Genomic DNA, 14763 nt, shown 5'->3' with positions numbered 1-14763 from the left:
GGGGGGGGGCGAGGTGAGTGCGCTTTACCCGGGGAATCCCCCGTCTCAGCGATGGTGATAGCGACGATGTAATAATACGGAATGACGCGGCGGTTCTACCTATCGTTGTGGGCTCTGCCCCAGAAGGATCGAGAGAGACGGTGAATGTGGAACAGGAACAGAGTGCGATATCATTTGGTAGCGGCGGGAGGGGGGCAGCTGGGATGGGGTTTAGGGGATGGCCCCCTTCAGACGCTCGTAAACATTTCGTAAATTTGCTCCACAGGTGTGCCATCGCGACTACTAAGCCGTCCACACTCGCCTATTTACTCCCGGCAGAGTATACACACTGCAGTAATGGAAAATCCAAACTGCAGTTGAACTGCATTCATTGCAGTTTGAAATTCACCTCTAGTATCGTCAGATTATCATTTGAAATGGACGCTTACCAACGGATGAAGGCTGCACAATGTTGAGAGGAACGAGTTGGTGTTGATGGCCGAGAAGACGATGAAGATCTCATTTACATATCGACAACATCAAAGAAATTGAGAGAAGCGACTCATCATTGGCCTTCTGTCAACTCACCTTCTAGATATTTAGGACCTATTCTGAACAAAGGTCATCACCACATCAACCAACAACACTAGAAAATCCAAACTGCAGTTGAACTGCATTCATTGCCAGATTATCATTTCAAATGGACGCTTATCAACGGATGAAGGCTGCGTAATGTTGAGAGGAGCAAGATGGTGTTGATGGCCGAGAAGACGATGAAGATCTCATTTACATATCAGCAGCATCAACGAAACTGAATGAAGCAACTCATCATCAGCCTTCCGTAACCTCACCGTCTAGCTGTTTAGTACCTATTCTAAACGAATGGCGTCACTACATCAACCAACAGCCCTAGAACCCCCAAGTGATGGAGAACCTTCGTGTGTGCCCGTGCTACTGGTTTCCGGTCTGTACCTCCGATAATCTCGAATCGCCTTGCCACCTGAGCCCTCCACTGCCTTCACTTCCTCCACCACCTTCGCTTCATCAAGAGTCACTAGTTTTTACGCTCCCTCGGCAGCAGAGCGGGACAGATAACCTGTAAGAGAAAAAGGAGTAGTCATGATACATCGAAAGCTCGAGAGCCACGATGCCAGATAAATTTGCAACGGGGTTAATGGTTATTTCATGCACTGACCACTGGATAATTAGACGACAGCGGAGATACATACCCTGTGTTGAGTGGACATGAAACGATTTGAATGAGGTAAAGTGGTTTCAACTCGTCAGCATAATTTTGGGCTAGCAATCTTAATATCATTCCTAGTCTAGTCACTCTAAGGAGTGCAGCGGGCAATCTCGCAGATTCGGTAAGAATTTTTGCTAGGGTTCAGTCATTCCAGCAGGACCAAGAGGTCTCGCCGGGGAAAGAGAGAAGTAGGATGCAGAAAGGAGGGGGGGCTTGAAACTCCGTTAGTACCGCCCATAAAGCCACCGAGGCCCATCCATCCCGCTTCATTCCCTCACGGGCTCTATTAGCAAAGTGTGATGGAGTTTTGCGAGGCCGATTACACTCGAATGGGTATTACCCCTTCCCAATTCCCCTCGAGGGTGGGGAACCAACCCTTTTTCGATATCTCTGTTCGTCCTTCTCCCACGTTGGCCTTCCCTCCTGTCTGCAGGGATACTTCCCTCTCATTTGTCTTGTGGGATAATACTCCCCGGATTGACCAAAGGGATGTGACTGGATCCTCAGACAGGATGAAAATTACATTTCAAGCTTTGCTGTTGAGCAACAAAATCGTGGATAAAATTTGCACTGCTGTATTTTTACTGGAGAAAATTACTGATGAAATTGGATTGTCTCCGCTAACGTACTTTTAATCGTCCATTTCAACGCCAGAGGGCAATAATTCTCCCTCTCTCTCACTCCGTCCAGTTTTTTTTCCCATTGTCCTACCAGCGACTGGAGCTATCCCCAGCGGAATTTCTCAGCATTGGGTTATATTTATGGCAGTTTTAGGATTGAGTGTAACGCCGAAAAAACCATATTTCCGGAGGATAAATGAGAGACGACTGGACTCAACTGGGCGAGTGTCAGAGCCCGTGCAGCCGTTCTTATTTAGCGGAAAATGTGTTGTGCATAGAAACGGCCCTTAAGCAGCCAATAAACGCTCGGTGGATGTGATGGAGCACTCGCGGGGGCGAGGGCTCTGAGCGTCGACACTTGTGTTGAGGCCAATTTCATCAGATTTCGGAAAATTGTTGAAGGGGGAGAAAACTACAGGCGAGGCCACGAGCGGAATCAACAAATACGAGGATGGGACAGCAGGGATCGAGTGGTGGATTTCCAGCTAACTCTTGGATTGTTTTCATGCTTCTCACCGAGGGCTGTACCTGACAGTTACTCCGGGAAAAATACTTTGCCCGGGTGATACCGTCGGTCCCCTCTATTACACCACGACGTGCTGTGGTGGTTTAATGGTCTACTTTACGTCGAGATAATGAAAATTACAAATAGCCAAAGGTCTACATGTCCTACGAACTAATAGAGAACGGGATCTATCAGTTATTCGTTGCGTGAACGATATTAATACCCTTGTGATTTACGTTTGCATTAGCACCAGTGATTAATTACAAGACTGGACAAGATTCTTCCGGGATATTCGCATCCTCGCGCACGAGAATAGAAATAGCGATAGCACGCGTTATAAGTTTTGCAGCCAGATGAGAAATGAAGAAGGACAGAACTGATCCAACGACTAATCATTTTCTCTTCCCCCTTTCCTGTGCACCTCTTTTATCTCCATCGGGTTTTTTTCCCTCTCGTCACAATACACGAATCCTCACAGCCCCTTCGGCGCATACAGCCACACACCAACGCACTTCACATGCAGGAACAACACACATGGAGCAACACCGGAGGCCGGAGGCATACACGCGCTCTCGTGAAATTAGTTTTCCAGATAATCATCGGCCACGGTATTGTGTTACCTTGTAGTTTCCAGGGACGACCGGGGCCCTCGATAGGCTGCGGTCTCTCTTGTTTTCGCTAATGCGTCGAGGGGAATGCGTCAAGGGATGTGTGATGGGTTTCCATTCGAATGAATGTGAATACCTTCAGTTGAAAAACTAGTGTATCATATTATGACCCAATTCTTTATGGCTGATGTCTTAAATTAGTGAAGTCGCGCGACGCGAGAGAAACGAGACGAGACAGAAGATGAGAGACATCACGAGACAAGACGAAACGAGACAAGACGAGACAAGACGAGAAGAGGCAGGTTCAGGCCTCATCTCGTCTCGCAGTATCACTGTCTTAACTAAAGACGTCTTCAGACGATTTACCATTTTCAAAACATCTATACCAACCTAAACAAAATGAAGAAGCGAGGGGTTCTATCAAAAGACTGGAATGAAAAAAAATCGAGAGAATGCGCGATAAAAAGAACATCAGTAGTCACAGTAGGCAGTTCCCGTGGCTCTTTCACCCTTTTGCATACACCCAGTTTTCTCTCTGTGATCCCCCCCTCCCCTAAGGGTTCGGGTGTGGGCCGTTGGTGATTAATGTTGCCGAACAAATTGTCTAGAAAAACATGTCGTTCTCCCTCACGATGTGCGCGTGGCTCACACACGCATGCACCCTTTATCTCGCTTGGGTCGTGCACCCTTATTTCCCTCGGAGCGATTGTCCCCCCTCCCCTCCCCCTTCTTCATTCAGTCGCGCTCTTTTCTCCATATACCCAGGGCTCCACACACTGCCATCCGAAAAGCCCGTGTACACGCGTCCGCATACATACATTACGAGGATGATATCCCCGAGTAATCCGATTTACTTTGACTTCGCTATCAACGTTTTCAGGCTCACCCACTCGGCCAATTATACAGTGGCTTTGGTCGGTCCTACATTGGCCGATTATAGACCTTTGATTAGGCAAAGTCCCCACCATTAATCGTCCGCAATCGTTCTGCACCGGGTTTTGTTCGCAAATATATTTGTGAATATTAAAGTTTTTTCAGGGGGGCCTGTGAGAGAGATGACAAGAGCTTCTTCAGTGAACTCTTCTACCTGTCGTTCTCACGGCTTCTCTTGTCCTCCTCGTTTTTCATATTCCGCGCAGTTCACGAGAGACCCCTGAGGATGAGCCCGCAAAAAAGAAAAAGACAGGGACAAAAAACTATAAATATAGAATGAAGAAAAAAAATCTGGTAGCGATTTTGCAGCATTATTTACATGGCGGCTGGCCTGGCACGAGCACACTCTCCAGTACCCGTCTCACCGTCAGCCATTTTTTTTTGTTTTTATATTTATATTTTTCCGGGCCACATCCACGCAGGTACAGGCCTTCTATATCTGTAGGTATTTCGAGTTGTCGCATAAAGCTGGAGATTTTATTACAAGCGGATTCAAATTCCGTGCGCGAAATTCACCGGTAACAGAACAAAAAGGGGAATAGAAAGTTTACCCCGGCATCCAGAGGCACTCAGTGGCCCTTCCGAACGGGTAAAAAATTGAGTGAATTTCACGGTTCACTCTAAATCATAAAGCGTTTATTCTATTCTGCGTCAATAAAAATTCAGATTTTACGGTTTCTTCGGATTCCTCTTGGATATTGCAAAAACAATATGATGTTTCGTGTCTGAATCTTAGTATGAAGACGTTGGATTGTCTGAGGTGGGGCAAGAAATGTGGTCCAGGAGATCCTGGGCGAGATTACAAGATCCGAGAGAGATGAAATAAAAGCGACGCTTAAGGGCCATCTGGCGTCAGCTCGGTCAATCTAAATGGCCGTTATCTAACCCAAGTGCCCATCTTCTTGAATCTAAATAACACTGTTTAGATGGGTTTTTCCGGAATGATGGTGCGGGAGGATGACGCCCGACGGGCATCTACAAAGCTCGCTTCGAGACGATTTTCAGATCCATGTGAAAAAGCTGAATGGCCATTTTGGGATGACGAACGGATGATTCTTCCTTCTGGAGCCCCTGGTAATCTCTGAGGATGTGGCAATAATTTTAGGGAAGATAGTTGGTGGATAAAACTAGAGAGAATGGGACCTAGTGCATCTCCTTTCAAATTTTTGAGATGCACGCTTTAAAGCAAGATTTGAAGAACATGAGTATTCTTGATGACTCTCCTTTTCTAATGATTTTTAAATGAAACTGTCTTAGGCTATTGTCATACTCGTCCAGACAAAGATATTTATGAAAATTAGAACGGAGAATCATCATCATGGAGCGTAGACAAAGCTGACAATCATTGTAATGTTGAGAAGCTGATAATTTGAAGAACAAGCCTTTTCATCGTAATCCTCACTTTTTTATGATCATTCTTCAGAATAATCTTAAAATAGTGTCATATCCATCCGTATTCAACAGTTCATGAAGTTGACAAAGGAAAATCATCAACAGAACACGTCAGCGAAGACTCATTTTCCAGCAATAATCACTCAATCTTTCACTCTATAACAGCAATCCTCGACATATCATGCCGCGTTAATACGAAGAAAAGTATCCGGCGCGAAGGGTGAACAGAGACTGAGGGGAGATACTTTACAACAGGCGTCACCAGTTGGTACATACCGTCCGTGACGATGGAGTTTAAGAGACTTGGTACAAGCTGACGCCGTAGTACGCCTAGGACGAAGGGTCACAGGTACACAAGGGTGTTCAGAGTGGGTGTATAAGCGATCATTGCGATGAGCCTGACCCCGAGAGAGGCCATGGGTACTCTCGAGGAGACGATGGTGGCCAGTTGACAATCGACTGCTGTCGACGCTTGCGACAGCTGTGAGCCCAATAACTTCCATGCCTGCCTGTTACCCCTCTTAACCCTCGGCCCCTCGGATATGTCCAAATTTTCTAGGGGTATGGAGGACAGAGATGTCTATTCCCGTCGTGGCAGAAATTAGTCGAGATTTAACAGGCGCAGCAGACTGCCCGACACCCACTCATGCACTTTGGATTACTCTGACGATCTTATGGAGAGGTGACGACACCTGAGGCCCTTCATTCACCCGTGAATTCCTTGTCATCATCTTTTCACGTTCAACAAATGTCACTTGAGCCGCAATTCCACTCGCAAAACACAAAACATCACTGTTTCCAACGACTTCAATGCATTAGCAAGGCCACAGTGAAATTGATTATCCCAGTGAGTTTGCTTGCTCTCTCGTTCCCATGTAGTAATGATGTTTTGATGCGGGTGAGAAGGGGTGGGGAACACCCCATCGCCTGCAGCTGAAGTGCAAGCGAGAGAGAGAGAGAGTTTGGCCACGTATCGACTGCAGTTAACTAATGGAAGCTCTCCGATAATTGCAAACGGCCTCGTGTTCACGTCCGCGGGAGTAAATGTTCTATATACCCGGGCGACAGTAATCATCGTTATTTCTCCCACCAAACATAACCAATGTAACCCCCGCTCAACCCCGTTCTATCCACGTGCACGAAAGTTATCTATGGCAGACGTGTTGCTTCACTCGTGGGTTATTCCGATTTTTCGAGAGCAAATGCATGTTTTTCGCTGGGAAAATAACATCGGCTAGGACAAGTCATTATTTTAATGTCACGAGTCCGTGATTCGCAATATCATCAAAGCCCCAATTTCAAAATTAGCTATTAGCAGAGAGGAAATTTGAGGTAAACCTGTGTAATGGGTTCCAAACAATGAGCTAAAGTAGATCAGGAACATAAAATTAATCAATGGTCAATTATTAGAATGATTTGCAGAATTTGGGAAAAGTTGAGCTTGAGCAAGATTCTGTTTTTCTGGTCGTTCTCCTCATCTAATTAATAAATATTGAAAATACCTTAGGACGTTTTTCAATATATCAGGACCTGACCCTCCATGATGTTCACACTTGATAATCATCAACAGGAACCATCAACGAATGAATGTTCTTTGCTGAGAAAACAACATCGGCTGAGACAAGTCATCGTGTTATTATCAGGAGTCAATGATTCGTGATATCAAAGCCCCACTTTCTTGTTACTCCATTTTACTGCTGTGTTTTGTTACTTTTCTCCCCCCCCCCTCCCACCCCAATTCATTTCTACTCTCGTTCAAAACACGTAGAGTGACTCGACGTATTTCTTTCTTCAGCACTTTCCTTAACGCTCGAGTTTATATGGCGCCACTTTGTATGGCCACTCCTCGGGTATCAACGAAAACTGCATTAAAAAAGGGGGAAAAAATGAAAACGAAGAGAATGAAAGGTGGAGGGCGGAATAAAAGTGTTGCATCATGCTGATCACTGCTGTTTGACACAAAAAGAATGCTTGTCATGGTGTTCCGAAAGCGATAGTAGAATACGACAAGGGCATGAGCCTATAATACCCGATAATTAAGGAACAATGGAAGAGAGAATTCAGGGAATTTATGGAGTGAAAATTATTGAAGAGTGTGATGATGGAATAAATAAAAGACAGACGAGTTATTTCAACTGTAAAATTTTATCGCGTCGCCGGGTTAAGTTTTTCCGGGAGTTAGCGAGATGCGACGATATTTTTCCAAACTTCGTTTTTTTCCCTGGGTCTCTTGTCGAGTGTGTGAGCCGTTTGGCCAGTCGGCGAGTTGAATTCTGTCTTTTCTACCCGTTTCTATCCCCTAAAAAAGAAAGGAAGAAAATGAAAGTTCAACCGGTGAGAGGGAGACAGAGAATCAGAGAAGTATGGTGGTACGCCATTGTTCAAGCGATATTTCACTCATGGGGGGAGGGGTGGGTTACACTGTGGAAGCCCAGGGTGGAAAGGAGTAGGTGAAGTGAGGAAAGGGGGCGAGAGTCAGCTGGCTGTGACATGCCGCCTACGCCGCCAAAGGGGAAACGACGAGCGCTTTAGGAGAACACCCGAGGCTGGGAAAGGGAGGAAAGCTGAGTAGAGCGGAATTTCTACAATGATATCCAAGGCCTTGACTGAAGATAACAATAAACGATAATGTATCTCCATTTTTCCTCGAGTAATACATCAAAATTCAGAAGTTGAAATTAAATTTCATCAAAAATCCGGGAAAATATTCACTCATTGAATTCACGGTAGCCCCACTAATCCCATCCGAAGTTTCTTTACCACCCCGTTAGACAAGATCTTCGACTTACTTCGGCTTTTCTCTCCTCGCACCATCACCTCCCTGCACCACTAGCTACATTCAAGCCCCTGGAAAAGCGAAGCGAAAGAGGAGTTTAATAATTATTATTCATAAGACTCTCTCGGGAGTCGGCCAGGCGTGAGACTAAGCAAGAAAGATGTGCCGCAAAACAAGGGTCTCACTTCCCATTGCGTACCCCACACCACCCATCTCACCCCCGCCCCCCCTTCCGACCCCCTTGAGCCACCCCCATCTTCGCCTCATCCCCCCCGAGAATGCGCGTGCAAGTGGGCTGACTCCATGGTATGAGGTTATACTCGACTCAGTCGAGCAGAAACCCAATCACTTCCGGCGTCTGCGCCCATTAGGGCGCCGCGACGCTGACGTCGGCTGACATACCACCCCCTCCCCCCAACATTTTCTTATTTTCTTTTCTCTATACTCTGTTATCTCATTCCCTCCGCCTTCTCTCGCTAGGTTTTCTACCCCTTCGAGACACCCGTGAACCACAGTTCCAAACTCTGCTAACACCACAAAACAGACCACGATTCTATTGTTCGATAAGCACTCACCCGTGAGCCCTTCTCTCGCGCTTTTCTTCATCCGAGCTAATGACGTACCACCCATTCGACATTGTACGAGTGTTTCTCCTTTATTATCAAGCCCAATAACATGGGACTGATGATGGGGTGAGGGGATATGTGCAGAAGTGTGTCAGAAATAGGATTAATCAGTCCGTCAATTGAAACGGATCAGGAAAATAACGATCACCAGAATTTGGAAAAAGTTGAGATCAAGCAAGATAACGATGTCTTGGTCGTTCTCCTCCCCTAATTAATGAGCATTAAAAATACTTGAGGATGTTATCGAGTACATTAATACCTGCCACTTCATGATGTTCAGACTTGACAGTCGTCATCAGGAGCCATCAACGGGTCACAAATCACCAGAAGCTCTCATCACCGATTTTCCAGACAATTAAAATCATCAACTGTTGAAATATGAATGCAAGATAGCACCCAACTGATGATAATAACTCTAAATATTTCTGTTACAGGTTTATCAACGCGAGGCGTAGAATCGTTCAACCCATGATAGATCAGAGCAATAGAGCCGGTAAGTCGAGCCCAGTAATACCACCAGACACTTATACACGTGACACTAATACTTACGCCGCTCCATTGAACTTTCCTGCATGCGGATATTCCGAGTATCCAAATGCTTTTGGCACCAGTTATCAGTTCATATAGGTTCGACTCGACATTACCCTTTCCATCCACTTGGAATCGAAATTGATCCGTCAATTGCTCCTAAATAAATCACTCACTAATATTGTTAATAAAGCCATTACAAAAATAAAACGAACGCTGAAATAATCAATTCATTGTAACTCGAATTAATGATTCAATTGAATAAATCAAATGATGATACATTCTTCATTTTCTTTATTAAGTTCGACGTTTTACAAGTTCATTACCCGGGGGATAATAAAATCACTGAAATGATCGAAACTCAACCAGAGCCATTAGCTTTCACGTGTTGTCTGTCAAATTACCGCCTCCCACTTCCTCCTTCTAATCAGAATAAAACTGAGTGAATTTGGACAGACGTAGAATGATCATTAAGCAATGACAGTAACAGATAAGCGGATAGATTGAAAATTTAATATGATTCCAATGATACCTTCAAGACATTTAACCGATTCGTCTGAGGATAAAATTTGTCCTCAAATCTCCTTCTTTCCTTCATTTTACGACGTGGGAATCACTTCGTTTGCAGTAAAACTAGAGGGTAGCCGGAGTTGAGGGATCTTGAGTAGCGAAATGGGGAAAAAGGGGTTGAGAGGTTAGGAGACTGGATAACACTTGGATAACGGTGGGATAATTGGTAGCAGTGATCAGACGAGGTTTTATGGTTCAACAACATGCGTCCCACCTCATGAAAATCTCGTATCTCTTTTTATACGCTTGGGTTGTTTAGGTGAATTGGAATGGTGTGATGATGCCCTCTTGTTTTTTTTTGGTGGAGAAAACTGAAAGAGGGAAAACAGAAGTCGTGAGGAAAACTTGGGCAATGGCCGAAACTGAGGCGATTTTGGGTTGTTTTACGACGGGTCCGGTCATAAACACTCGGCGAGTTTACCGGTTGTTTGGTCCTTTGCGTTAAAAGAACGGGATACTTACGAGGGTCTGGGCATTCGTGACTGTTAGTTGGGTACACGCGTTTTCTCGGGTAATCGTCTGATAAACATTTGGGATTTATTGCGGCGAAATCGGGGCTTCAGGGGCTCATCAGTGTGCGCTGGCATTGATTCGTCAGGGATTTTCGGTGCAAGAAGTACGTCTTTACTTATTTCAAGAAACTTGTGGAAGATTCTCAAGAGCAAAATATCTTTCGTTAAAAAAAAATTTTTAGTCAAGAAATTTTGTGTTCGTCCCAAAGACGACGACAATTTCTTGATGACAGGAAAGCTCTTTCTCAGACCAAGTAAAATTGAATTAATTCATTTTATAGTTTTTTAGTCTCAATTCTTGAATATTTTAATACAAAAATTTTTTTATTTTTTCTGAGAGTAAAAATGAAGGGTTATAAGGGTCAAGCATGAAAATTCAAATGTTCGATTCATAATTTCTAATTCTTTATCTCGCGGAAAAATTTGAACCGGATAAATCTCATAAAATAGTTACCGGGGTGTGTCCAGTCATAGATACGAAATGGAAACGCGGGGAGAACCGGGAATAATGTAGAGTTGTCGGCGGGACGCGGTTGGCAAAGTGGAAATTCGTGTCCCATCCGATTATCATCCTCGAGTCAATCCTGATCATGAGTCTCATCCTGGGGATATTCCCCTCGCGTATCTCTCCAATCTGTCCGCGCGGGGCCATTTCATTTTCTTCTCGTTTTTTTCCCCTCTCTTCTGTATTTTTATAGTGCGGTCATTGATTCGGGCTCGCGAGTTTTTTAATCTTTTAAAAATCGGGGGTTTTCTCGCCGAGGGGACGGCTGGTTTCGGGCTATTAGGGGCCGACGTATCGAATGGACAGTAATATCTGATGCATTACACCCGTGGGATTATTTTTCCGGGACCAGGAGGATTAATTTTTTACGTGCGCCGGGAGTTCTGAATTTTTCACTTGATTCTTCATGAATTCCGAATATTTCGCTTCATATTTGAGGTTAAAAATTAATTTTCGAGGAGGAGAAGGAAAGAAAATAGTTTATTATTTTATGGCATCGATTTCATTGGGAGTTCTGCTGAATTTTTCAAAATCTCTTTGTGGAAATTTCTGGTTGCCGCCCGAAGGACTAAATGTGAATATTCCGATTTTTACGCTTTCACGAAAATAAACCTTTTTAATACTTCAAGGTTCATATAAAAATTAATTTTAAACAGTAAATTTAAAAAAATGACAAATTAATCAATTTAACTAATTGAATCAACTTTTTTATTAATAAATAAATGTTTATTTCCTTAGTAATATATATAAAAATTAATATTATATTAATACTGGATTTTTTCTTCTCTCTGTTGATGAAGAATGACATTTCCATTATCCTCATTACCTCCAGCAATCATTTCCCCTCCCCCTCGTCCTACAATCCCAAAGAATTGCATTAGCGCTGCAATGATGTATTTAAGAACCATCGAGCGACAACAACCCCAAGTCCTCTGATGACACTCGACCCGAACGCATCATCAATCATCCTTCCATTTCTCGGATTTCTTCGTGCAGGTCGGGCCCTCCCCGCACCCGTGAGAATTTTCCCGATCAAAATTACTCCCGACATTAACCGAATTTAATCAATTCAATTGACTTTAGATAATTGAGGGAAGAAAACTAAAATTTCCAGGATGTAATTATCGGATAAATTTGAATGGCTCCGTATTTACAGGGGCACTCAGTGGACATAGGCTCCTAATATTCCGCTCGTAAAGTCGTGATCCCTGTAAAATTTCACCTCCCCTTTCAATCACGCACGCACGAGTGCACGACAGTTCCAGTATAAACTATAAAACCCCGGGGGCAGTGCATCATTTTACGATGTACGAGTGCCTGTCCCTCCAGATTTACCCGCTATCCGAGATTCCATTATATCCACATTTTTCATTGCTGTTATGGTGGAACAAATTTACTCAACAAGTTTGTAATTTTTAATACTTTTTTTATGATCTTTCACAGTCACGGTTGCGTGTCACTATCAAACACTTACCATTCAATTTATTCACTTTTATATTTTTGTGTTCAATTTTGAAGGATAGACGTTGGAATGCCAATTTTTTTAGAAAATTTACTTCTTGACTAATGAAAATTTACTTGAAAAAAATAATGCTTCCCTTCGGAAGCAAAAGAAATCTGTTTTTTTTTGAAAAACTGAAAATATTAATTGATAATTATTTTTACCAATTTTCAATTGATGTGAGCTACTAGGGATTATAAAAATTTCTATTTAATTCCCAATTTCCCAAATTCGTTTATCTTACATTTCGAACTGGAAAAGAAATGAAATAACTTTTACTTAAAATTAATGAATTGTTTATTTCTGTAATTATAAAAAATTTCAAACAAAAATTTTCATTTGATTCGAATGCACAATTTTTCCGGATGCAAAATACCCAGAAATTTTCATCAAAATCCTCAAATTTTCCACTTAAAAATTCCCTCTCACCCACACCTCCCTGCATTCCACACCGAAATGTCCTCAATTCACCCAGCAAAATAACACTTCCCCATCAACCCCTAGTACTCATAAAAGTCCGCCTCAATCAGATCGAGATAAGATCCCCATTACTCCACACATCTGTAGTCTTTAAAATTCACTGAAAAAATAATCACGAGGTCTTAAAATTCACGTCAATGGCCCCTGTACTAATTTTATTGACACCAGTAAAGCCCCTCGTGTTGCTCCAGAGGCACTTGTTCCGTCCTGTTCTCCTCAGCTCTTCCCCCCCCCCTCCTTCCCCCAGTGATGCTTCTGTATCCAGAAAAGCGATTCGCATATACCTACATCTCCCCCGGACCCACTCTCTTTTCCCCAGAAAACGACGCTGTAAAAACGTAACTGCGCCCCGAAGTACCGTAAAGCTGTGACCGTACTAGTGCATTTTGTGATGATGCCAAACGATAACCTCCGCCTATGCTGGATACCCTGAATTTCTTTTTCACCCTTCACTCCCTGATTCCCATTCTTTTTCTCCGCTATTTCGAAAATATTCGGAATCACGGGGAATCCCCCATCCGATACATAAATATCGCGGCCGAATAGTCTCATGTTTTTTTTTCGTACATACAATTTTCCGTGATTCCAATTCCCCGAGAGTCCATTCAATTCCTTTTCCCCGAGAATTTGAGGGAAAAATATTTCTTTACCGCAACAATTTTTCCTGACATGAATTGTAAATTTCAAATGCAAAAAAAAAATTAACAAATTGCTTGAGAATCTAACGCGAAGATACTCCTGAAACGAAGTGTTTTTCATTCTAATAGAGTAGGAGGGGCATTAAAAAAGGAACAAATTGGTTACTTGTAAAAGACCCATATAATCACAATAAACATCACTCATTCAGCGTCACAAACTCCTTGTCCCCGAGGTTTATGGTACATCGTGTGAGGCAAGAGAATATTTCTCACCTCTTCCTTTGCCTCAACAATATACGTAATAATTGTCCAAAGGGATTTTGCAAGCTTATTACCCTCGGCATTCCAACCGGTAGCTCGTTGAGAGAGGTGGGGGTCACTGATGGGGAGCACCAGTCGTAGATCACCAACAATTTCACTTGAATTTTATTCTCATTGGATGTTTTTCCATTGTTGCTTTGGTCATTTCGAAGGATGAACACGGAGAAGATACGCCTGATTGTCGTTTACGACTGTCAACTTTTGAATAGTGGACAATGTCGAGTTATTTATCGCTGGGAAGGACACTTTTCAACTCAGAATTTCTGTTATTTTAGAGTTCTTGCGCTGGAGAAAGCTGGCATCGACAATTGTTTAGCACGTTCAATGGAATTTCCGTCATGTTGTTGAGGAAATGAAGTATCATCATATTCCTTAATGATTCGTCCTTTCGGATCCTTTTGAATCCTAGAGAACGGCTCCTCCTAATTCCGTTAAAAGCAGATCTCCAGCATGTCCACCCCTTTCGCCGGGAATCCAACCTCATTCCTGACCTCAGCCCCCATCCAAAATCTCCGTCCACCAAAAGAGAAATGGAATGCAATCTAAAATTCCCATGTCCTCCACTCAGCTTTTCCTTTTCATCGAATATTCCGGTTGGCGTTCAACCCATATAGTCCAGGGTTTGGACCCCCAAGCGAATCAAGTCGCGGGCCATTCGTCACGCACTCGGTGAGAGGGACTTTGCCTCGATAACGCTCGCCCGGATCCCCTTTCTCCCTTCTCCACCCTGAGAAGAGGGGTTTTGTGTGCCCAGAAACCCCCCCGCACAACCCCAGGCTCTCTATCTCCACCGCTGGTCTTCCAGGCTCTTTTCTCCCTTGAATACCCTGGCTCCCTTCGGTATACACAACGGACCGTCCCACACACTCCATCTCACTTGACTCTGCCCTCATTCTCTCCTTCTCTCCCCCTTTTCTTTCTTTTACCCTTAACGCGGACGCCATCAATCAAGCTTGTCAATTTGTAATGGCGATTCTCTGTGTCCATCCATGGATCCAGACGTAGTGCCTCTCTTATTTTTTT

At 43.6% G+C, this 14763-nt stretch overlaps 1 protein-coding gene across 2 annotated transcripts in view; it reads left to right on the top strand.

The window, feature by feature from the left end:
- Positions 1-14763, top strand: part of LOC107041908 (homeobox protein homothorax) — a 326462-nt gene that overhangs the window by 299234 nt on the left and 12465 nt on the right. For both annotated transcript variants that reach the window (XM_015262721.1, XM_015262720.1), the window contains exon 12: positions 9120-9178. In XM_015262721.1, coding sequence (XP_015118207.1) covers positions 9120-9178 — 59 coding nt within the window. The remainder of the gene's footprint in view (positions 1-9119; positions 9179-14763) is intronic.

This window comes from Diachasma alloeum, unplaced genomic scaffold, assembly GCF_001412515.2.
Source record: "Diachasma alloeum isolate Michigan unplaced genomic scaffold, Dall2.0 Dall_scaffold_00391, whole genome shotgun sequence".
In the NCBI taxonomy this organism is placed as follows: Eukaryota; Metazoa; Arthropoda; class Insecta; order Hymenoptera; family Braconidae; genus Diachasma; species Diachasma alloeum.
This window is presented reverse-complemented; position numbering and strand designations above follow the sequence as displayed.